Below are 25,176 nucleotides of genomic sequence, written 5' to 3' on the forward strand. Positions count from 1 at the left end.
CAATGCCATGCAAATACAAAAATTAAGACAGAATGATTCACGTGAAGGTTTTAACTTGTTGGCAGACTTTTCATGGTCATGGACTCATAAAAGTCTACATGAAAGGTAAGTAAAAGGGTCCGCATGCATGGGCCAGAAACATGTTTTGGGGCCTAACAAAAATTAGACTAGAGCCCCAAATTCCAAGTGATTTTCTTTTCAGACAAACAATGCTTAAAGGAGAGTTCCCACTGCATCAAAGCAGCCTAGCTCTTTGGTTCCAAAACTACTCAGGTCGGTTGATAAAGGCAGATCATTGACTAACCGATGTAAGACAACCCGACTGAAAAGCGAAAAAATGCCATGCAATATCACATAAGTAAATAAGTGAAAAATATCACATAATTTTTCAATCATTTCATGTCATGCCAAGACAAATAAAAAAATAAAAAAACTAGTTCATAAATGAAAGTATTCCTCGAAGAACTTCAGTTTATCCTATGGGCCATAGGTTACTCTTCTATAGTTCTATGTTATAAAAAACAATGGGATCGGTTAGATTCTTTTGGGCAAGTGACCAGTTATTAGCTCGATTTCCTCAGTCCAGCCCAAAGAACTTTAGTCCTTTTGGGCCTAATTAAACGTATGCCCAAATAAAAAAAATATCGTAGTTTACCATATTACCCATAAACTCTTTCCTAAATATCTATACTGCTACTTCAACTACGACAACCAAGGTTTGCAGTAGCCGACCTTGAAGCTTCTCTCTCTCTCTCCCTCTCTCTCTCTCTCTCTCTCGTTGTTTGCGGCAATGGCGAAAGGTGACGATGCAGTGAGGAAGAAGAAGAGCAAGGTGAACCGGAAGAGGCTTCAGAAGCAGGATTCTTCTGCTTCGGTATCTGCTCGGGTCGCCGCCATTATTGCCTCCAAGAAGCGCCGCAAGTCTGGAAAACGCCGCATGTGCGAGGTATTTGTTTGGTTGCTTAGATGATGTATGGGAAGATGGTGAAAACTTTGTGGATGTTGGATTAATGCAACTGATTTGGTTTCCTCGCTTTGAATGGAGTTGCATGAATTGGGTTTTGGTGTGTATGTAATTTTTATTATAACGCTCTGTTTGATTGCTGAGAGTACGTTGGAAAATAATGGAAACCGAATAGAAAGTACTTGAAGTTTTATTTTATTTGTTTGTTTTCGCGGGCCGGGAATGATTGCTTGAGTATTTTTTTGATTGGTAAACAAATTTTGATTGATCAAAACAGTAGGCAAGAGCCCAAGTATACGGGACATATACAAGAGCAACTCCTAAGCGTGTTAGTTTAGTGATACAAGGAATTCCTGAAAGGTTATGTCATGAAAATCAATTACAATCGACCAATGGAGTAAAGTATTGAAAAAAAAGTTCTAAGCAATTGACCGCACTTGATCTTCAAAGCTTCTTTATTCCTCTCCCTCCAAATGCACCACCATAGACATATTGCTTGAATTATTGAATTTGGTTTGAAGTTTGAAATTTATTTTCTTTGGGACGATTTTCAGGTGTGGGTTTTGAGTTTCATAGCATGCATTGGTTTGGATACTCCGTTCGGTTGCTGAGGAAATACTGGAAAAGAATAAACTGAAAGAAAATCAACGAGGCTCGGTGCTTTGCTGTTTTTGGGTTTCTTATGAATTTTAAAAAGTGAGTTTGAATTAATTCGTTAATAAGATATAATCACGGACCTAAAAGACTTGAGATTATGAACAATTGATCAAATTCCAGTGCCACGATTATTTTCCCTTTTCTTTTAGAGATTGTGTTAATCGGGTTTTATGTTTGTAATTTAATCACATCATGGGGGTAAAAATGCATCTTTGATGAGGCCTTTTTTGCATTTCAAACATTACTATCAGGAAATGTTGGGATTCATTAGCATGCTATTGTATTTGCGGTGAAAATATTGTAAACTAAAAGAAATTACATATTGATTTGATAGCTTTAATATTGTTTTCATGTTTGTTTGAAGTGAGGTTCAATGATTATCATGTGGTTATACCAGGATATGTCTGGTCTTAGCCAAAAGGCCAATAAATGTATTTATTCTATGATGTTCTGATGTGTATTTTGCTTGGCCTTCATTGTATTTGGAACCACATAAACACTCAGATTGGTCTGTTGAGAAAAGCATTATGGAAAGGAAATTAAGAGTTGATTTTTATGGTTTTCATTTAAAGGCTGAAGAAACAGGCAAACATGTTTCAAATACAATAGTTCATAAATTGTTATGAATATCTGAAGATACCACAGTAAAGGATAGCATTTATCTGCTTTTGAGTTGTTTGAAATGAGGGTTTGAAAAATGACGTATTGGATTTGCATTTGTTTAACTGGTGTCTGATACATGTATTTGTTTTGTAGTGAACGAAATCAACAAATTGCCAGAATTTTTTTATCGTACTTTTTCTGTAATGAATTTCACTGCTTCAGGACCAAATGATTTACGGGCATCTTCATGTCTTCATGCGACTTTCCAATTTCATAATGCCCATAACATACTTGTAGTTATGTGCAAATGAGATCTTTGCTACAGAAAATGACCAAATGTACCTGTTATTTTCTTTTGATATGACATGCCTTAAATCGATTTATGGAAATTTTTGTGATGATTTTCTCCATTTTCCAAGTAGACTATCATATATGACCCTATCATGGCACTACAGGGGATGTGTTTTAGCCTTCCTACTCTTGATGATCCTTTCAATGACAAGCTTGGGAAAAAGGATTTTGAGAGAAAGGAACCCAAGAAGCGAGTGCCTCGTCAAGAAGACGGGAGGGGTTTTGTTCATGGGAAGGGTGCTGCACTGAGGAAAGGAACCCAAACACCAAATACGGATTTCAAGGATAAAGCAAAAAGTTCGAAGATATCTATTAATGATCTTGTTGACCTAGAAGAAAAGGTTCAAGTGATTCAAAACGTAGGTGACCATGGTCAAAGGGGATTGGTCTGTGAAAACTCAAATGGTCCATCGAAGTTTCTTATTATGTGCCTGAATTCAATCGAAAATGCATTGCGACATGATGGTACCTTCATTAGTAAAGAGGACCAGCCGTTGTTTGTTAATTCATGGGGAATCGAGTTCTGGAAATGTTATTCAGCTGGGAAGGATATTTTGGAGACAAGTGGAGCTAGTTCTACAGTAGAGCAAATTGCTTGGATGATTTCCATTGCTGCTGATACCATTGCAAGAAAGGAGAAAGAAGGTCTATCATTTGCAAGCCCCTTTCTTTTATTCCTTGTACCATCCCAGGAGAAAGCAGCAAAGGTTTGTAAATACGTTATTTTTCCTACTATTTTCAATCTTAATTGTTTTTCTCCTCTTGATGCCCTTAAGATATATATTTTTTATTCGTGGTTTCTTCACTATATCTCAGCACCTTAATTTGCGGGTAATTGGGAATTCATGGCTTTGTGAAAAGTTGTTATGATGATTAGACTGCCTTACCTTTTTCCTTTCTTCCTTTAGTAAAATCTTTCATTGGCAGATTTTTTTTTTTTTTTGATTGGTAAAATAAAATTTTATTGATAGAAAAGTAAGCGTAGCTCAATTACACAAGAAGTATACAAAGAAGTTCAAAAATGAAACTAGAAAGGGATTTGGCTAGGTGTTATTCACTGCATCTGTGAAATGCTACTAAAGCAAAGTGACTCAATTTCCTTGCACAAAACTAAAGACTCTTATATATAAGTGGCATTTACAGAAAAATTTTAATGAGCTCAAAATTCTTTGAAAAGAATGGTGGCCTTATATCATGAACATGGATTAACAAATACCCTTCAAATGAGTTCTCATATATTTCTAGAAATGAGGAAAACAGTTCTCGTGTATGTAGTCAGAGAAGCCAGTATTTAATTTTATCGAGTTCTGTTATCCCCATATGTAGTCGGAAAACAGTTCTCATAAATATCTTTCCAGTATGTAATTTATTGATAATTTTCTATCCTGATTTATTATGTGCAGGTTCGCTCAGTCTGCAAGCCTTTGAAGGCTCTTGGAATACACACTGTGAGTATACATCCTGGTGCATCCTTGGATCACCAGATTCAAGGGTAAGTGTAGCATCTACAATTTTGTTCTTATAACATACGTTGGTGATGTAGCCAATGTATTTGATTAAAAGGTAGTCATTGCTTGCACACAGACAAGCTTACCTGCTTACCATGTCATTCAATAATTTATCGAATATTTTTTACCTACCTTCTGTGGCAAATGACCTGTATAATAATCAAGCCTAAACTGTTTCTGTATGTGTGCATATGTACGTGCTGGCATGCACATATGCTTTTCCGCATGGATGTAATTGCTTATTTACATATGCTTTCATCAAATTGTTAATTGGCTCCATCTTTACATGTGCTATTTGCTCAAATAGTATCTCATTAATGAACTAGGGTGTTAGTCTTTGTCTTGCTTCTCATTCAAAGTTTGTTTTGTTTTTGACAGTTTAAAGAGCTGTGAGCCTGAATTCCTTGTATCTACACCTGAGAGGCTGCTGGAACTTGTTATGTTTAAGGCCATTGATATATCTGGTGTTTCCTTGCTGGTATTTTCTTCTATGTGAACACTGTTTTAGTTCTCTATCATTTCTTACCTGTTCAATATATTCCTCTGCTGTTGGCTCTTGTCCTTGGGACACAGCCCTAGATGGTGCTGAGTGGCATAAAAGTAATCCATGTTGCTAACTTCAGTTTCTTGGGGTTTAGGCATAGTTGAGTTGAGAAGGCTCTTTTCCTATCACATGCAATTTTTTTTAAAAGATAGAATGGAAACTAGATATATATAAAGATGTTTTGTGCTGACGATAAAATTATGGGCTAAAGTTTCCTTGGTTGTTATAGATAATTCTTTAGTTGCCATCCTGTAGGTCTTTTTAAAGATATGATTTTTTTCATTTTTTGACAGTTTATGTATGGAATTTGTGTTTTGGAAACATTAATCATGTCCCGACTACCTTGGCAAGCAGATACTTCTGCGAGCAAATTGTATCACCATTGTATACTAGTACTGTTTGGATACTCCGTGATATCCGAAATTTATCTGAAATTTATTTTCAATATCGGATCCACTTCTTTTTTTATACTTATCTACTATCTGAAACTGTATTTTTCATTTTTTTTTATAGGCAATCAAGAAGTTTTGTTCATAATTTTTTAATATAAATTTTCATATTTTTATATAAATAGTGTTCTTGCCCCTCACCTAAGTGGGGTTTCCCTAGTATACTTCCTGTGTACTTGGGTTTTGCTCCTCTATGCTTTAATAAGATTGATTTATTTATCAAAAAATTGTTAAGATTTGAACTTTGTTTAGTATTGATGAGTAGGGTATGATTACAAATAGACAAAGGTTCATGACAGGTGTTTTGAGTCTCTAACTCATGTAGTGAAAGATTTCTTTGTTTGGTGCTCGTGTGACTGAAGGTTATTTAAGTTTCATTTAAAGAATACATTACAATTGAAGATACAATGGTGTGGTTTTTAATGTAAGGGAATTTGTTTGTCTTCCCCATATGATCCTTGCGGCTAGCCAGTTACATACCTTATTTTCTCATAATTCTTTGAAAACATACCCTAATCCTTGTTTCTGCTTCATACTTCGTCAGTGACCACACTATTCCTCTTTACTGCATGAGTGTTTTGTCTTTGAGTGATTACTGTATGAAAATATAGTTGGTACTAGGTCATTGATGTAACGAAAGCCCTTGATTGTCATGGCTTTGCTACTTCAAGCTTCATTCATTTCTAATTTAATATTTTGATGCTTGTATAGGTTGCTGATGGACTTGAATCTCTTTCAAATGGTGGTAATCCTGATATGATGAAATCCATTAGGCAATCAATTTCAGGAACTCCCCTTACTGTGGTGTTCAATGATTGCTTCAATCATGCCTCTGTTCCATTGGTTCAAAATCTTCTGTCTGGATCAATCCATAGAATATCTCTTAACGATACGATTACCAGTCTAAGTTCATACATTATCCAGTCAGTGAACGTGTGTGCCTCAGAAGATGAAAAACTATCGAAGGTATGTATGCCAATCAGTATGTTGAGAAACAAAATTGTACTCAAGTTTTTTTTTTTCTTGCACAGCACAAACAACTGTATGAAAGCTGTGTCCCTTTTTTGAGGCACTTCCCTATTGTTTTGCTTATTGGAATTATAGTAACAAATTTCTCTTTATTCTTTTAGTATCTGTTTTACTGGAAGTTTCTATTAGATTTCTCTACTGTATAGGGAATTGCTATTTTGTACTTCGAGGAGCTTTTACCTGTTAGGTTACAGCCTAGAGGTCAAAAGGATGAACATGGGATGAGCTGTAAACTCAGACATCCTGGGTTTGATTCCGCACCATGAGTTTCCCTGATTACCTGATACATATTTTTGACCAGTGGGTCCAAAGGGCGTTGGTGAGTTTCTATGTCATCAACAAAAAAAAAAAAAAACCTCCACTGGGTCAGAAAGAGAAACCATGTCACAAAACTTGCAATTTGTGATTGATTAAATTCCTTTTGGCTAGATATTTACCAGATGTCAGTATAGAATACACAGTTTCTTTATATTGAAGTGACTGAAACAAGTAGCAGGCATGTCTCTTATGAGAAGCTTTGTCGCCTATTGTTCTATTCAATACTGAGATACCATGCTGACTCATTTTTTTCAGTTTCACTGATTAGAATGTCTCTGGATGTCGATAGGCCTGTACTCTTTGTTTTACACACCCCAACTAGCTTTTCAAGTAATTAGCATTTGGTAAACATGCGAAGAAAGCATTGTGCTGATTTTAGTAGAGTTGTATAATTATTGAATTATTTGAAGCAAAAACCCACTTGGAAGATATTCTCTCTGATAAAGTTTGAGAGAAACCATTTAGAAAACATCGTGAAGTTATCTCTTGGAGAGCTAGCTTTTCCATATCATTTTGGTAACACAGTCACAAGGGTAGAGTTTGTCCCCAAAACTCTGTCCATATTTGATCAATGAAATTATCATAGTCTGCCAGGCAATAGTTCTTTGAAATAGCATTTTCTTACAATCGGTGATTTTTGCAGGGTATCCAAATTCTTGATCAAGCTTATGGAGATAAATTGTTGTCTCAGCCCTTGAAGGTGCTATACATATTGGTTAAAGATAGCAAGTTTGGTGACATGGTCACTGCCCTAAAAAGCAAGGGTTATTTTATATCAACAGGCTCATCATGCACCATATCAAACTTTAAAAACAGGTGAACAAGAATATTATATTCTGATGATTCTCTTGCTAATATAAATCAGAAGTTATTTTTTCTCCATCTAATGGGTTTGGAGCCACAATTCTTATGTTGAACCCGATCAATCATCATCAAAATGTTTTGCTTGGTTGCATGCCGTAAACCTTAAACCTTATGGCTTCTACGTAAAAAAGGCTGATGTTTTTCTTGGCAATTGTGGTGGCAAAAAAGTGCTTACTCCCCAAAAAAGAAGAAAAAATGGTAAACAATTCGAAGTGTGTGATCTCAGAATATGCTGTTAAGTTGAACATTGCATTGTGATATGACTGGATGGTGGGCTAAAGGGTAGAAAGTCTGTGCTTTCAGGTTTTTTAAAGGTGAAGATAAGGGGATTTATTTAGGCAAGGAAGCAATTAAGTTTTGAAAGATTTTCTGTTTCAAGACTTGAGGGTTAGTGGTAGCGAGAGGAGTAAGGGTGTGGAAGTAGGGTTTTGTAAAGGGTAAGGGATGAATGAGTCGCATGGGAAAATATGTTTTAGCTTTATGTCCCTGATGAGAACCTGCATGCAATTGGAATAGTAAAATGCAATAGGTGAACTGCCCACTTTGGGTGGGAGTAAATAGAAACCTTAATACAAAGGATATGTATATTTAACTCATCTTATTTTTGTACTCTTGATTTTGACAGCAAAATGAAAAATGAAGTTTCCATGATCAATATGGAGCAGATAAAAACCACCGATCTAGAGGAGTATGATCTTGTAATAATACCCAATTTCCTACTTCCGATCGACAGTTATGTGCACGTTCTCACTAGGATGGCTCGCCACACCATCAATGGTGCGTTGTATAGCTTTCTAACCAAAGCAAATGCAGCCATTGCTGAACCATTGACTGATATCCTTGAACAATGCGGACAGGCAGTGCCTGAAGCTTTAAGAGACTTGTGTCTGACATCATCCACACGGGAACAATGAAGTTGGGTGTGCTTTCATCATTATTTTGTCTAAATTCTTTCCACCTTTGCTGCTAGCATACTTTTTAGAAAATGCATCATTTGTATTTTAGTGTTGCCGGCCAAAACCGTTTTGTAGAGTTCAGATAGAGCTCAATTCTTGATAGATGACATGGGAAATGAGGAATATCCATAATCCCAGCTACTAGGAAGAGCTATTTGCTGATTATCTATCTCTATTTTGAAATGAAGAGCTTTAGTTTCTTCTTGCCTTAGAGAGAATAACTTTTCTTGAACCCGACTATATCAATGCAAATTATAATGCCCAAAACACCCGAAGTAAAAACATGCAATCTGAAATATTTATATTTTTTGTTCCACTTATGGGACATCTGAACATCTCCAATCAGTACCATAGCCATCATTCCGAGATAAGGGAATTGAAGGGTGATATCAGGACTATATATTTTTGGTCTCTCACGGTTTCGAAGAGATCGGGTCTCCTATTATTTTAATGGGATATGTCATACCAGTCCAGATGAGGGAGACTTCCCAACCTTTGGGCAGCTTATTACCTACCCACATTGTTGAACTGTTAAAATCAAAGATATGTTTTCATGTCAGTTTAATTTAGCCATTTTTTCCATTTGTTTTGGTAATCGGATAGACATGATCGTGCAAATTAACGATATAATTCTTGAAAAACAATGTTATAATAAGTTTAAGGAAGTCAAATCGTGAACCACAGACATTATAGGTTGTTGCCTCTTCCTAGACTCAACCATTATAGGTGGCACTTCTGATTTCTAAAATGAATAGCTATGTTAAAGAATCTTCCGAAAACACACACACACTTCTGTTTGTTTACGTTGTAGCTGCTTCACATTCTTACCAACTTCTCTTCCAAGACAACCATTGTCGGCAGCACTTATAATTTCCAAATGATTATCAACGTCAATTTTCCCGAATAACAAAGTCACTGTTTGGTTACTTTGTAGCTTGCTACATCCTTACCAAGTCTTTGGGGAAAAAGAGGGGGGCTTCAACAAGTCACTTTGCTATAGCGAGACCGCACAATTATTACTCCTCCAAGTACAGTGAAAACAAAAATAGGGATTGAGGGAAGATGATAATGTGTGATGGGGGGGCTTTAGAGAATGTTGATTTGGCTTTAAGGTTTAGGCATGCATGTACAAGAGTCTAGAGAAGTACTTAAGTTTAGGGCTTTTTTTTTGGCTTGCACCTTGACAAATCACGTGGTTTGTCATTTGCAAGCTCCTTTTCTTTCTCTTTTTTTAACTTATAGTAGCGCGAGTGATGCACAAGCATTTTGACTCATCATTAATTTTCTAGTATTTTCTATTAAAATAGCTGGTTGGTGAGCAATGGAAGTAGCTAGCCAAGATCCTGATGAAATAAAAATGATGCGCCATCCACCATGACCTTGAAATTTATTAAATAAAAATAAATAAATAAATTAGATACATTCAATGTGATATGCTTCTGATGGAGGGCTCTGATCTCTTTCTAGTCATGTCACGTCACAACCCAACACTTCATGATGATTTGAGCTAGACAATACACCACACTCCCCATTGATCAACGGTACCCTTTTTAAAATTTAACTCTCAAGTTTTGACCAAAGAACGGATTATTCTTTATCTAAATTAGAAGACATGATTTCCAATCACAAGTACTCTCTCCTCAGTCCTAGATAGACATCCTGTGTAGAGATATATATATATATATATAGATAGATAGACATATACTGCATACATATATAAATATAAACATATGAAGCTAGCTAGCTAGCTAGGGTTCTGCAAGTAGTTACATATATAAATATACATATACTGCATACATATATAAATATAAACATATGAAGCTAGCTAGCTAGCTAGGGTTCTGCAAGTAGTTTTAATTATATATATATATATATATATGAGCACTGCTACACAGCAACCCCACACCTAACCCACAAGTGTAAAATAAAAGAAGGTAAAATAGTAAATTTATATTTTTTAATAGTGTGAAAAAATATGAGGCTGCTGTGTAGATTTTCTGTATATATATATTTACGGCAATGCTACATACAGTCGTGGAATTGCAAACGCCGCGCAATCGTTTTGAAAAAAAGTGGGGTCTACGATTAAAAATTTAGTTTTTTTTTTTCATGTGAGTTCCATATTAATTCATTTTTTTCAAAGCGACTACACGCCGCTTGTACAACCACGACTGCAAATATCATTTCTCATATATTTATGGTTCTTGCAATCTTCCTCGTACATGATCATGAACTCGGTACGCCTCTAGCTAGCTTTCCATCATGATCACGTGCATGGGCTGATACATATTCTCTAGGTCTTTGCTAATCGCAATCATGGCGCTTGCTTGCTTTGAATTGGATGGTACAACCAAAGGAACACAGAAAGCCTACGACTTCATTAATTAATGGTCATCATCATAAACATGAATTATTAACCCATTTTATTTTCTGATCATGATATTAATCATTTGGTCATTCGATATGATCCTAACAATCTTCGTTTTCAATCGAGCTGCTAAATGGAACCACCCTATATAATATTGATCTGGCGCAGCTTCTCCTTTTTTTTTTTTTTTTTTTAAGAGCAAATCGAAAACTATCATATGGAACTTGATTATTTATGTGTCACCCGGCCCGAAGTCATCCATTAACCAACGTACGTTTATTCTCTAGCTCGTAGCCAAATGCATAGAACTTAAGAATATTATTTTGTCTGCTTCCTTTTCCTTGAGGCAAAATTATTAATGCCGGGCTCTATTATTATTATTATTATTATTATAGAGGGCATTCATATCATCCGTCGTGGAGTGCATAAGTTTTGTGCAATTGCTTGCACAATATTTACGTACTCACGATTGTAAATATCATTTCTTTAAAAATAAATTAGAATATTCTTCCTGATCATAATATATTTACGATTGGATGACTATAATCTTTTCAGATCTAACAAGTTGGTACAAAAAATAAAGTTGTTTAAATATATATACATACATACATACATACATGTATAGTCGGATGATCATTTAGGATAACTTTCAAGGGACATCATGTAAACCTAAATCTAAGACAAATTAGACCCTTGACTATATATATATATATATATATAATTTGACAGTCCAATTACCGATCACAAGCTTGTCGATCTATTATATATTGCATGCCAGCGGCTGGCCTCTTGCATGCATCTTAATTCGCCATGCAACCAAATTGATCATTACTAGTGATCAAGAAGATTAAATATATATTAATACCCTGCCAGTTAAACACTTGTGAAAAAACCATACCCTACTTTTTGGTAGATACATGCGTTAATATCTTTTAAGACTTCATATATTAATTAAGAAAAAAAAAATTAAAGTCAAATTCGATCGATCCTAGCTAACTTCTTAATTTGGACATAAATCATCATTTGATGATATAGAAGCATGTAATAAATGATCATTCAATAATGATAAATGTATTACATCTTACTTAATAGGATGTAAGTGAGATGGTAGTATGTGTATAGAATTTTCTATATATATATAACACATATATATACTCCTTTTATCATATTTTGTTATAGATGTACGTAATAATATTGATGATTATAGAAACACTAATTTCTTCCTTTAAAAGACTAAATAAGAAAAGCAGGGTAACTTCTTATAAAACTCAAGATGAGTTTGTTCCTAAACCATGTGGGACTTTTCAATACGCCCCCTCATATGTGGGCCGATATTTCCAGTACCATCATTTTAGATAGATCGCAAGAGCCCATCATTAATCATAAGTTAACCTACAGCTTACACCTTCACAAGACTAGGTCGATTATGAAAATGATAGCCAAACTAGTTTCACGAGTATAATTACTAATAATTCTGCAAACTCTTCAACTTTTCTCTCAACCAAGAGATTTAATTTAAACGCCGCCTGAATCTGACAGACATTGCAACCTAGTTTCGGATAGACAGTCTCTTTCTCTTTGACCAATCTTGTTTTGAATTTTCTTATATGATAATCATAAACATACACTTTCGGCTTCAACAGTACTGGGGCTCTCTCAGAAGAGAGATATATATATATATATATATAGCAGCATGCATATATAAGAGAGACACCCAGACAGCAAAACCCAAGCAATTTCATTATAACCAAACTTGCCTGCTGCCCTCTAGCTAGCTAGGCGCTAATTCTCTCCGGCCTCTCTCCTCCGTGAAGAAACCGCAGAGGCAGATAGATAGAAGAGGATATTCTTTCGTGTCACATGCATTCTTAGTTTTTCTGATCTGTAGTGCCTTGCTTTGAGGTCTATCTAGGGTGAGTACGTTTGAGTATATTCTAAACTGGATATCTCAAACTTCTATCTTCCGTGGTCATGAAGCCAGTGGGTCTGCTTCTGCCGCAGAATTGCTATGATCGATTCCACTAACAGTCCACCAGCTCGATCTCTCACTTATTACCTTGGCGTAACTCAGAAGCAAAAATCACAGCAATTCAACCAAAAAAGCTAGCTAACTGCTCGTACGAAATAAAACATTCGTGTTCTTTTCGCAAAGCTAGACAGCCCTTTATAACCGATCCAGATCAGTATTTTACAGATTCACATAAATTGAGCTTTCTCGATCTGTCCCTCTGATCACTCACACGTACAGAGAGAGAAACAGAAAAATAATACAAGAAGTAGAGCAATGGACGGCAGGCTCTCAACCGCTACCATACTTCCCGACACGTTCCAAGGCGCCCGCGATATTGACATTACAGCTCAAATTGGATTGATTTGGCAACAAGTCAAAGCACCACTGATTGTGCCGCTGCTGAAACTATCATTGGCTGTGTGCTTGGCCATGTCGATAATGCTGTTCTTAGAGCGAGTTTACATGGGCATCGTCATTGTTTTTGTGAAGTTGTTTGGACAAAAGCCGGAGAAGCGTTACAAATGGGAGCCTTTCAGGGACGATGTGGAGCTTGGCCATTCAGCTTACCCCATGGTTTTGATTCAAATTCCTATGTACAATGAGAAAGAGGTTTGTAAAATAATATAATATTCTTCCAACTTTTTAGTGTCTTTTGATTCAATAAGTTATAATTTCTTTGATGTTTCTGTATCTAATAAGTATCAATTTATCGATATAATATAGTAGTTAAACTTGCTTGATGTACGTAGGTGTATCAGCTGTCCATTGGAGCTGCATCTGGGCTTTCTTGGCCATCTGATCGGATAATAATTCAGGTTCTTGACGATTCAACTGACCCAGCCATCAAGGTTCGGCATCAAACTCATTTTTCTTTTTCTCTTTTATTTTTAAAGAAGAAGACTGTATTCTAATTTTATTGATAGCTCTCACTTATAATAGAAGAAGACCGTAATTACAACCGAATACCTAGAAGTTAAATATAATCATAAAATATAAATGCAGGCATTAAAATAAAATAAGCATAGAAATAAAAAACAAAACAGGATACATACGTGAAAAATGCAATTAAATCTAAAATAGTCAGTATAAAACATTTTATCTCTATCGAAATACATGTAAACCAGCTTGATCTAGTCAAATAGCTCACATAATGTCTTTCAAAAGGCTCTTGTTAATCTCAAAGATGGCCTCTTGACTACTAGAGTCCAGCTTAACTTGTATGTCTGCTATGTGAATTCGTTTTCCTTAAAGAATGATAGATCCTTACCACTATCATGTGAGCCTGCATTTTTGCCTCATTCCAGTCTTAAATTTAATAAGGAAAATGCTAGTCGGTACCCTCAAGTATATGGATCAAAGTTACTGTCAATGTATTTTATTTTTTCAAATGTTATAAAAATTATTATTAGTGAATTTGTATACTTTTTTAAATGCTTAAAAACGTTTAAAAAAAAATAAAAATGAAGAATGAACTATAAAATAAAGATAAAGTTTTATACAATAATTTAAATTATAAGCAAATCACAAATTAGAACGTATCTATATATCCCTAAGTAGAATTAATGACAAAACTATACCTTTATCTTTTGGAGACCGTCCCTAATTTCTTTATATATATATAGTTATTATATATTGTTTATTAATGTAAATGTGGCAGCTTTCATATTTTGCACTTAGTATTGACATAAAAATTATGATTTTGAATAATATTCCATATTTTACTCTAAGTTTAGTGATAACTGTTTTCAAAAAATAAAAATAAAAATATAATATTTTATAGTCAACTTAAACGATATGAGAAATACTTTACTCACATAGGGATTAAACAAAAGTAAATCTACAAATTAACGTAGCTTGATGCAATATATCAAATTGTAAAATTATTTTTAATGTAAAATATATCTAACAAGTCACATGAAGTCACGTTAATTTATAATTTTACTTCCGTTTAATCTTTTTATGTATGTAACCATGCTCAAACGTATATACCTTTTAAAAAACATACTACTCTAACCTCGGCCATCTTATTTAATATCATATATATAAAAAAAAAAATGACGTTACTATCTCTTAAAAGGTGATGTAATAAGCTCTGATCATTATACTTAAAAAAAATACTGATAGCATCATTTCTTATTTTTATAATTTATAATATATGTATAAACCTTTTTACTATATATTTTAAATTGAAAATATTTCTATATAAAATTATGGTATTTTTATAAGCTATTACGTAAAAAATACACCTCATTTCAAACAAAATTGTAGAGATGATTGTAAAAAGAAATTGTAAAATTACTTTAAAAAAAAAACCTTTTTCCGTTCAAGTTTACTTTACGCCCCAAAGAACATTTGTAGACAGTTTTTTTTTGGATTAGTACATTAATATGATGTGATTGGTCAAAAAGTAAATTTTATTAAAAATAATATTAATTTAAATTTTAAGTATAAATAAATCAATATTAATATATAAATTAGTGCGTAACTGTATTTATACTTAGGAAAACTCTTAAATTCTTGACCGAAATGAAACAGGACCTGGTAGAACTAGAATGCCAAAGATGGGCAAGCAAAGGCATAAACATCAAGTACGAGATCAGAGACAACAGAAATGGGTACAAAGCAGGGGCTCTTAGAGAAGGCATGAAGCACGGCTACGTCAAAATGTGCGACTACGTCGCTATCTTTGATGCTGATTTCCAACCTGAGCCTGATTTTCTATGGCGTACAATACCTTTTCTTGCTCACAACCCAGAAATAGCTCTTGTTCAAGCTCGCTGGAAATTCGGTAATTTAAACTTGATTAAGCTTTGTTAATCCTTGTTTCTTGGTTGACCCAATAGTCTTTGTATATATACGTATAAAAGTAACTACATTTTATGGCTGCTTTGCCATTATAAAAATAAATAAATTATCTCCATTTCTTCGTTTTTGGAAAACCATCCTGGGGGTTGGGACATTGCACAGGGTCAATAGAATTGCTGCTTACATGTGTATTTAGTTTGTCAAATAAATGATAAATTTGTGCTTTTTCTAACTTGTGTGAGATTTCTGTATGGACCAAATACTTCTCAATTATGCCGATGAAGGATTCCTTTCGTTCGGTTTCTGAAAGTATTTTTGGCCCGAGTGTGCAACTTAGGATGAACGGAATGGAAGACTCAGCCATATCGCCTTAGACAATGCTTAATCTTATCATAAAATCTCCATGATGTTTTGACTACTTGATCATACTATCATAAAACCTCAACTTGAATCAATTGGCAGGGCTTCCTCTTCAATTTTTCAGTTTCTGCTGAACAATCTCTACGAAACGCGGGAGGAAAGGATTAGTTTTCATTATTTTGCGAAAAACCTAAACAGTAAACTTTTGGGTGAGAAGTCTGATGACCACATGTTGTTGCAGTTAATGCTAACGAATGCTTGATGACAAGGATGCAAGAGATGTCCCTGGATTACCATTTCACAGTGGAGCAAGAAGTGGGGTCCTCAACATATGCCTTCTTCGGTTTCAATGGTAAACCATATTTACCGAAAGAGCTGACATTTTTGGTATTTTTCTACATAATAAGCTTCTATATGAGATTCAATCATATAACATTGAGAAATTGATGCAGGGACGGCTGGTGTCTGGAGAATTTCAGCGCTAAATGAAGCTGGAGGATGGAAGGACCGCACCACAGTGGAGGATATGGATTTGGCAGTCCGAGCTACCCTTAAAGGCTGGAAATTTGTATATGTTAGTGACCTCGAGGTATTAACAATGTAACCCTGCAAAGCAGACAAAATTAGTTTTAGTTTGAGAAATTAAATGGTTGACTGATTTCTGTCCTCTAGCAGTGGGCTTTTCACTAGACATTTCATTGACTAATTCTCTACCTCGATGAAATAGCACAATGCCCATTCTGCCCGTGCATCCTCTTGCAATTGCCCTCTCCCAGACTACTTAATCCTGCCTCCACCTCCTGGCACTCTGCTACCAGCTTATGTACAAAAAAGAAATGTGGATAAGAACCTGGGGCTTGATTCTGGAATAGTCAAGATCATCTTGCTTAGTATGAGAATTGTCTCACATGAAATAAGTTATTCAGTTGAAACCTTTGCGCCTAGTTTCTAGTTCTGTAATTAAAATGCAGCTCTTTGTTTTTGGCTCTACCTATTTTATTCAATTAATAATTTACTTATGTCGTTACTTATATATGACAAGTTTAAAAAATCTCTGGACTTATCCTGTACTAAGTTGCTATTATTTGGCTTTCCAAGATTGATCTAACATAAATGTGATTATAAATTTCAGGTGAAAAGTGAATTGCCTAGTTCTTTGAAAGCCTTTCGTTATCAGCAGCACCGATGGTCTTGTGGCCCTGCTAATCTCTTCCGAAAAATGGCCATGGAAATTATAAGAAACAAGGTATGCTTCTTCTCTCAATGTTTTCTGCTCCGTTTAGAATGATAATTAATGTAGAAACGTGAGGCCAAGGATTTTTTTTTTTTTTTTTTTTTTTTTTGTACTTCAGTTTTTAGGTCTAATGTCTGCTTTGTTGAGAATTTCACTGCTTACTATTTTTTTTAACAATGTATTGCAGAAAGTCTCACTGTGGAAGAAGTTTTACGTTATCTACAGCTTTTTCTTTGTCCGTAAGATCGTAGGTCATATTGTCACATTCGTCTTTTACTGTGTCGTTTTGCCGGCAACAGTCTTGGTTCCTGAAGTGGAAGTTCCCAAGTGGGGTGCTGTCTACATTCCTTCTATCATTACTCTCCTCAATGCGGTTGGAACTCCAAGGTCTCTCTCGTTTCATTATTCTCTTTTTTTAGCAAGCAAGTCGTAATGTTGTAGATTGCATTAGTCTGCCAGAAATTCTGACCTGCTCAAGTCCAACCAATAGGGTTACAATGGGTTGTGGATTGGCTGTCATTACTTTGTGGGATCATGCTATGTCCAAACTTGGTTCAAACATGGCCTATTCTAGCAATCCGTCAGAACTACTAGCTATATGTGAAGGATAACCTAATAGACATTTCTTATCAATTCTAGTTTTAATAATTTCTAAACATGTTTAACTGTATGTCATCTTGCAGATCATTCCACCTACTGATCTTCTGGATCCTCTTCGAGAATGTCATGTCACTGCACCGGACTAAGGCAACATTAATAGGTCTGCTTGAGGCAGGGAAAGTAAATGAATGGGTTGTCACTGAGAAATTGGGAGATGCTCTGAAGGCAAAATTAGGAACCAAAGCTCCCAGGAAACTGCGCTTCAAGCTTGGAGGAAGGTATTATTACCCGTAATTATGAATCACTACCATGACATTTTAAAATCTCTTGAATTACACTTGTCCAAATAACAAGGTGAACCCTATATTGGGGTACTCAGAATAATATCAATTCGAAAGTAGTTGTAATGAGTTTTAGGTACCTCTTTGAGGATCTCTCCCAAGTTGGAAAGTAAAAAGTGAGCAGCCGAAAGTAGAGCACTAGGGTGCTTTAGTAGTAATGCCTGTGTTTTAGGTATACAGAAACAGAGGAGAAAAATATCAAGTGATATGCTTAATACTTGAAGTAGAATGGTTGTTCTAAGGTCCGCATGTTAGTTCCAACCATTGAGTTGGAATCCAGGAAGATACATGTCATCTCCATTTATAAAGTTTGCCTAGAAATGAAAAGCAAAGCATTAAATCCCTGCATGGCTGCATCTACCATGAAAATTAAGGATATGAGGTTTACATTTGTTTCTCTTTTTCTGTTTTCTATTGAAGATATGAAGGCTTACATTTGTTTATTGATTGCACAAAAACAGGATCCATTTGCTAGAGCTTGGTGTCGGAGCCTATCTCTTCTTCTGCGGGTGCTATGATATTACCTTTGATGGGAAGAACCGCTACTTCATATACCTATTTCTCCAATCCATTGCCTTCTTCATTGTAGGGGTTGGTTATGTTGGCACCTTTGTCCCCAACTCGTAGCCGCAACTCGTTTGGCAAAGAATAATCAATCTCAAGTCTATTTATTTTGTTCTCCCCAACAAAAGATGAAAACACGGTTCTTCTGGGGCTTCTTTATTCAGAAAGTTTCTGTTTCAGATTATTAAAACAAAGACTGGTCATTCTTTGATTGGAGAATTATTGATACAAAAATTACATACTTGTGGGTGTAGTCAAAACAAAGTTGTATAAGTGTAATTCAAGGTACATTTTTTTTTTTTTTTTAAATCTATTTGCAGTTCATATAATGAAAGGATGCAACAAGCAAGTATTGTTGACCAGAAGTAGATTGTGCATATTTTCTAGATACGTTTGCTCAGTGTTTGTAACAGAGAGTTGAGAATTTGTTTGGGGATTTATTTGGAGTTGGAATAAGAGTTGAAAGTTCCACAAGACTGTCTATCTATAATCCTAGTTTTTTTGTTCTCAAATTTCCGATGTTAGAAAAAGTCCTACATCCCATCCCATGGATCTCAACTCTCAATTTCAAAGGGAAAGACACGCCGCAGTGGAAAATTCATAAATGGACAGTATCCAACTAAGAAATTTGCCTCTTTTGTTTTAGATGAAATGAGATAAGTTGAATAAAATATTATTAGAATATATTATTTTTGTATTGGGATTTTAAAAAGTTAAATTATTTATTTTATTTTATATGAAAATTTGAAAAGTTGTAATAATTAAAATGACATGAGAGTTTTGTAAAAGTGAACAAAATCTAATAATGAGGCAAAACCACTTCTTAAAATCACAGGCATATATGATAAATCAATAATTTGGAAAATTTTAGAGAATGATGCTGGCTATGGGGTTCGAACCCATGCGCACTTGTGTGCAGAAGATCTTAAGTCTTCCCCCTTAACCTCTCGGGCAAACCAGCTGGACTATAGTGTGATTCCAATAAATATTAAATTATAAACAACGCATGAATTCTAGTGAAATCTCTTACTCAGTGCATCCCCCATGGCCCAAAGGTGACCAAGAAAGAAAATACATTTCGGAGTAACTAATACCGTCTAGTCTGCAAAGTCCATTTCTCTTTTGTTTTCGACTCTCTGAATAGGACACGCTGCAACATGTTGCAGGTGGCGGGGGAGTAGAGGTTCTTCCCAGCTGATCCAAAGGCTTTAACTTCCATAGCATGTACTACGAGAGTACAATTTAATTTAATTTTATAAACATAATTTTCCCATTCAAGAAACAAACGACACCTAACCAGTAAGAAAAAGGTAATGAGAAGACTTCAAAAAAGTTCTTAATGTATTAATCAATCCTTTAGATATTCAATTGATCAATCACTTTAGAGAAGTAGGATCGGCTGTTTGGTATTCAGCTTCATGTAATAAATAACTCAACTTCCGAAGGTGCAGTGTATAGGACTGGATTTACTCAGTAGGAGTGGGTCCAAAAGTCCTGTCTTGGAGAGGTCTCGACATCAAAAAAATAAATAAATAAATAACTCAACATCAAATCATCAAAATTGAAAAGACATTTAGGTATTGTTTGGCTATTTGAATTTTTTATCTCAAATACAAAATTTTCATCTCATCATTACAACTTTATCAAATTCTCATATAAAATATAATAAACAATTCAACTTTTTCTTAACTTTTTTAAATTTCAAAATAATAATAATATTAAAATATAATATTTTAATATTTAATCTTAAAATTCAAAATTCTCATATGAGAATTCTCAGTGGCCAAGCAAAACTAGAAGGCAGCCTAGGACAAGCAGCTTCATTGTCCACAATTCCCTTGCCCACCCAAAATCTTCGCAATTATAATGCCCTTATGCTTCACAAGATCGACATCAGGTATTTCTACCTAGTGGCTAGTGCCACAATCCTGGATTCCACCCCCTAAATGTTGTGAATAGATAAAAGGATCATTAATACCACCTTTTACGAAACCAAAAACAACTCAAACGCTAAGAAATTAACATCTCCAATTTGATGAGTATGATGAAGTTTGAAATTCTCAAGAAAAACAAAGAAGTAGAACCTACAAAATTGAACAAGCCTAACGCTTAAATTGACATTATTGCAGCAAATTACTTGACTTGATGTAGTATCTTGAATGGTGGAAACACATCCTCCAAGAAAAAGTAAGATCTTCTGAAGATTGTTCACACTTATTTGTAAAATTTCTGTAAATCGTACCCAACTTATACCCGTTTATTTCAGGCAAGTATCTTCTGAGAATGATTCCAATAGGTCATAGTGACCATACCCATGAAACAGAACACTGATGAGGCTCTCTTCATCCTTTTGATATTCTTCACCATACTTTGCTATGTTTACCAAACCACCTGAGCTTCTATTTAACATGAAGACAGATATTGGAGTCCTGAAGTATAAATAGAGCGCATTAGATTCGGGGCTTAATACAAGTATATAGATTACACAGCTTCAACATGTTATGTAAAGTTGTTCTGTTTCAATGTGGATCAATTGTTGAGACAGAGATCCATCATGTTCACACACTATCAAGTTCCACATCCTTCCATTTATGAACTCTTAATCCCACGATTGTAACATATAATCTCAAATAACAGCGAATGATTTCATGGAAGTGTAAATGATAGCAATTTAACTGTCCCAACTCCCCAGGCTGGGGGCTCGGCATAAGGATGAACATTTTCTATATGGAATGAACGGTGAAAACTCTAAGCATGATCATCAAAAAAAGGATTCAGGTTCTCATGCCAATGGATTTTAGATATCATATTAGTCAAAAGATTGGAAAAGGGTCTATTAAATCCTTGGGGCAAAAAGGGAAAAAAAATAATCTGAAACTCACTTCAAAACGTGAGAAGCCATCAGCAATTCAGGTTCTCCACCCCACACATAGGGTTGTTGAATTCTCTTCACATATGCATCAAAATCTCCTTCAATGAACCTATACATATTACCGAAAGAAAATTAATCACAATTTGGCGAACTAACCAATTCAATGCACGCTAAGAAACCAATTATCACAAATCTTACCATTCTGTTTCCTCCCGCCTCTTCAAAAGCTCATCTACAACCTACAATACCATACCTGGTTAGAAATCAAGGTTATTCCAATTTCAACGAATAAAAATGGGTTTTAGCCATACCTGAGCTCTTAATTCGTCAGCAAGTTCTCTCTGACGATTCTCATCAGGAGCTTCTTCCCCAATTCTCAAGCAAGCCCCATGTGCTAATGCTCTAAATAGGCATCGACCATCCGCCAGCACCCCTGTAATGACAACATCAACAACATAAATAGAACAAGTACTTCACTATTATAAAAAATTCCGCCACATTGAACAATCACTTGGAAAACTTTTAAATCCATTCTTCACAGAGAATATTCATTCGATGTCAAATATTCAGTGGAATTTCCTGTTATTTATTATTTACTGCAATTTAAGAGAAACTAATAACACTTGAACATAGACTTCCAACATTTAAAATTAACTTATTAATCAAATTAGGTTTTATATAAACTCATACGAATCATCCATATTAAATAGATTTTTTTTTTTTTTTGATAAGTTATATTAAATAGATTCATACTGTTATGATTATATCTAATAGTTCATTCGTACTATCATAACTTCACGCTGAAAACAAACCTTAAGAAACTGAAACCAGCTAAAAAAATCAACTTCATCGAATAACTTTCATCAACTCGAGTTTCTTTTTGACAAAAATAAAAAATCGAGTATTTAAACAAAAGATGAAGACATGTATTAGCATGGAATGCAAGAGACCTGTGACCCTGTAATCAGCAGAGCCATCATTGTTCAAATTAGCGTTTGAGTCGATTACATCGTGACCGACGAGTTCGTTATTCTTGCAAGCGTTTAAGTCAATTGAATCGCAAGCTTCGATTTTTTCTTCCAAAACTGCCGCCTCGGAATTGCCATCGATTGCCAAATCCAGCGGCGCGAGGCATGCGCAGACGCCAAAGAGCAGCCAAGCCGAGTCGGGCAGGTGAAGCCACCGGGCAGGGCGTGCGTCCCATGCGGCATTCCACGACCCCTCCCCACTCCGCTCACGCCTGAGCATCGCCTTCCGCCGGAGCAGGAGATCGCTCGGTATACCGGCGGCTCCGCAGGGCATGATCGCGTGCCATATGGACGCTGCACCACCGCCGAACGAATCTCCAAGCCGACAAGCACTGGAGTGGTGGTGCCGAGGCTGCCGGTCTCCTCGGAAGCCAACGAAATGTATTGGACTCCGGCGTATCCGGCTGATGTACGGATAGTGATGAGCCTGCGAGCCGTGGACGGAGGAGGACGACGAGGAGAGGATCCAAGGCTTGGGGCGCACGCACAGTACAGCGAGCATGACAGAGAAAGCAAAGTAGACGAGTGTACGATGCGCTTGGGTGGGTGTACTGGTGCTTAACCTACGCACCCATTCTCTCCCTGAAACATCGATGCCACTATATATATCTCAAAGCCACGCTCTCTGGTGGCCGACCCGACTCGCAGCCTTTTCCCTGCGACCGGAAAAGCGAAGCAAATAATTTTGGAGAAAAATAAACATTCTACTTAAAACTATTAGGTACTGTTGGCTACGTGTAATTCTTATTTCAAATATAAAATTTTTATTTAAATTTTAATATAATAATAATATTAAAATATAATATTTTAATATTTAATTTTAAAATTTAAAATTTTCATCTAAAAAATCTGAATGATAAAGAAAAATCTAAATTTGAATTAAAAATAGAGAAAATCTTCATGTTTAATTGGACTCGACAGCTGTAACTTCCCGGCGAGTTGCACGTGCAGCAGCGGCGGTGCAGACTGCAGGCTAATTTGGTAAGCCGGTCACGTGTTAGACGGTTAGTTAACAAACGAAATTAAATTTATAAACTCGCCATAATCAGTTATAGTTAACGTATTAAGTCATAATTTATTTTTATAAATACAACAAATATTTTTGTTTTTTGTTTTTTTGATCTCTATGTCATTTAGTCATTATTTCCAAGGTGATGATGAATTAGGAACTACACCCCCCGTTTCGTCTTTATCAATGGAATAGTATCACATCTAACCATTTTGCGACGTCCTTACGAGGGTCAAACGTCCCTTAAACTGTAACATAATAATACGGTGGTGATAGTGTGCCGTTAGATTTGTAAATGATTTAATCTGTTTGATAGTTGGTTTGATATTTATTCGATTAATTCTAATCGAACTTGATTAGTAAAAATAAAAACTCATTCGTGAAATTAAATACCTGCTCAATTTATAAATGAAACATACTAAACAAAACTCGACTTAACTTAACTAAATCTCGTTAAAGTCTGCTCATTTATACTCGAGTCGATTTGTTAAGTCGACTCGACTAAAATCTATTCATATATAAATAAACTCCAAACATCACTAAATAAAAACATATAAAACTCAAACAATATGCATAAAATAAAAACCAATGCACATGCGCCATAAAACATGATTTTTACACGCACGCCAAAAACCCATTTGGCCCACAAAAAACATATCCTTAAAACCAAATCTCGTCATTATCTCAAATAATGGCCCAAACCACAATTTTCTCAGAAAATGGATCAAAAACCTCAGAAACCAAGTATCGCCATTTTTCTAGAAAATGGCCCACATCCGAAAACCATAAAAACAATCCAGTTATGCATGCACCATGATCTCCCCTATGGATCACCCGCATACCCTGGCTCTGTGCCACACCGTAGGTAACGACTACGCATGTGACACCTAAACGAGCGATGTCCAGACTCGCGCCCCGCGCGTACCTGGCTAGGCCATCCTCTAGTCCCCGCTACTCTAGGGACCACGGAGTCGACACGACAGCGTTACCGTATCGTGCGATCCGGTCGTCAACCCATGACAACCCAGAGGATGTCACTCAGTTTTATCCACTCCCGAGTGACCAGATGAGCTCCACCGAGATAATAACCCATCCCGGCTTGGGCTCGTGAGACACACGCACCCAAAAACCATTTACGCCAATAAAACGGGATTTTCTCAAATAAATAAAATGCACATATACACAAAATGCAACTCACGCCTCATGGCTCAAATAAATCAAGCAATCACAAACAACCAAAGCAAGCACTCCGTCCTCAATCCATCCGACTCCCGAACTCCTCGGACTCAGTCCGGAATCAACCAACCAGCAGCAATAATTTATTATAAGAGCAAAATATATTTAAATCTAAAAGTAGAGTTTGGAAAATACTTATAGCGCTATATGGTATTTTTTGAAAGCTCGGGGCTTTGCAAACAGCGGAGGAAAAACAACGTAACAGTGTAATTTACACTGTGGCCGTGGGTTCTAAAATACCCACTTTTGAACGGGGACAAACCAAGGCTCGGGATTGATAGGGAATGGTCTTGAGGTATTTATGAAGCTAAGGGAAATGAGTTTTGGCCGTGGGTGGTGGTGGAAATGGCGGTCGAAGGCCAAAAAGGGGCTGAACGGAGTTGAGCTCGTGGGAACTGCTCCGGAAACGGATCGAGGCCGAAAATGGGTGGTTTAGGTCGGCAAGAGGTAGGGGAAGAAGCTGTGAAAAGATGGTGGCCGAAGGTGGTGCGACGGTGCCGGAAAC

The 25,176-nt window shown here is 35.9% G+C and overlaps 3 protein-coding genes and 1 non-coding gene across 5 annotated transcripts; 2 read left to right on the forward strand and 2 right to left on the reverse strand.

Moving 5' to 3' along the window:
- Positions 1–698: 698 nt before the first annotated feature.
- LOC122292666 (pre-mRNA-processing ATP-dependent RNA helicase prp5) lies at positions 699–8,454 on the forward strand. Of its 2 annotated transcripts, XM_043101128.1 has the most exons (8): positions 808–946; positions 1,519–1,660; positions 2,680–3,282; positions 3,979–4,067; positions 4,462–4,561; positions 5,788–6,042; positions 7,067–7,239; positions 7,913–8,454. In XM_043101128.1, exons 3-8 carry the CDS (start codon positions 2,683–2,685, stop codon positions 8,199–8,201), a joined length of 1,506 nt encoding a protein of 501 aa, XP_042957062.1. In that variant the 5' UTR covers positions 808–946; positions 1,519–1,660; positions 2,680–2,682; the 3' UTR covers positions 8,202–8,454. The 2 variants fall into 2 exon arrangements, with proteins under 2 accessions (XP_042957061.1, XP_042957062.1); XM_043101127.1 differs by lacking the exon at positions 1,519–1,660 and having other exon boundaries at positions 699–946.
- Positions 8,455–12,340: 3,886 nt separating this feature from the next.
- On the forward strand, positions 12,341–18,820 carry LOC122291334 (glucomannan 4-beta-mannosyltransferase 9-like). Its single transcript, XM_043099013.1, has 9 exons — positions 12,341–13,231; positions 13,372–13,470; positions 15,158–15,410; positions 16,029–16,139; positions 16,240–16,376; positions 16,920–17,033; positions 17,209–17,408; positions 17,705–17,899; positions 18,424–18,820. Exons 1-9 carry the CDS (start codon positions 12,896–12,898, stop codon positions 18,587–18,589), a joined length of 1,611 nt encoding a protein of 536 aa, XP_042954947.1. The 5' UTR covers positions 12,341–12,895; the 3' UTR covers positions 18,590–18,820.
- Positions 18,821–19,404: 584 nt separating this feature from the next.
- TRNAL-UAA lies at positions 19,405–19,487 on the reverse strand. The gene has a single exon. It is a non-coding gene; the product is annotated as a tRNA-Leu (tRNA).
- Positions 19,488–20,537: 1,050 nt separating this feature from the next.
- LOC122291279 lies at positions 20,538–23,111 on the reverse strand. The gene is made up of 5 exons (XM_043098946.1): positions 22,349–23,111; positions 21,710–21,831; positions 21,597–21,637; positions 21,409–21,507; positions 20,538–20,955 (listed from the first exon to the last, which is right to left on the reverse strand). The coding sequence occupies exons 1-5, from the start codon at positions 22,926–22,928 to the stop codon at positions 20,784–20,786; spliced, it is 1,014 nt and encodes a 337-aa protein (XP_042954880.1). The 5' UTR covers positions 22,929–23,111; the 3' UTR covers positions 20,538–20,783.
- Between the last annotated feature and the right edge of the window lie 2,065 nt (positions 23,112–25,176).

The sequence above is a fragment of the Carya illinoinensis genome, chromosome 13 (genome assembly GCF_018687715.1).
Source record: "Carya illinoinensis cultivar Pawnee chromosome 13, C.illinoinensisPawnee_v1, whole genome shotgun sequence".
Lineage (NCBI taxonomy): Eukaryota > Viridiplantae > Streptophyta > Magnoliopsida > Fagales > Juglandaceae > Carya > Carya illinoinensis.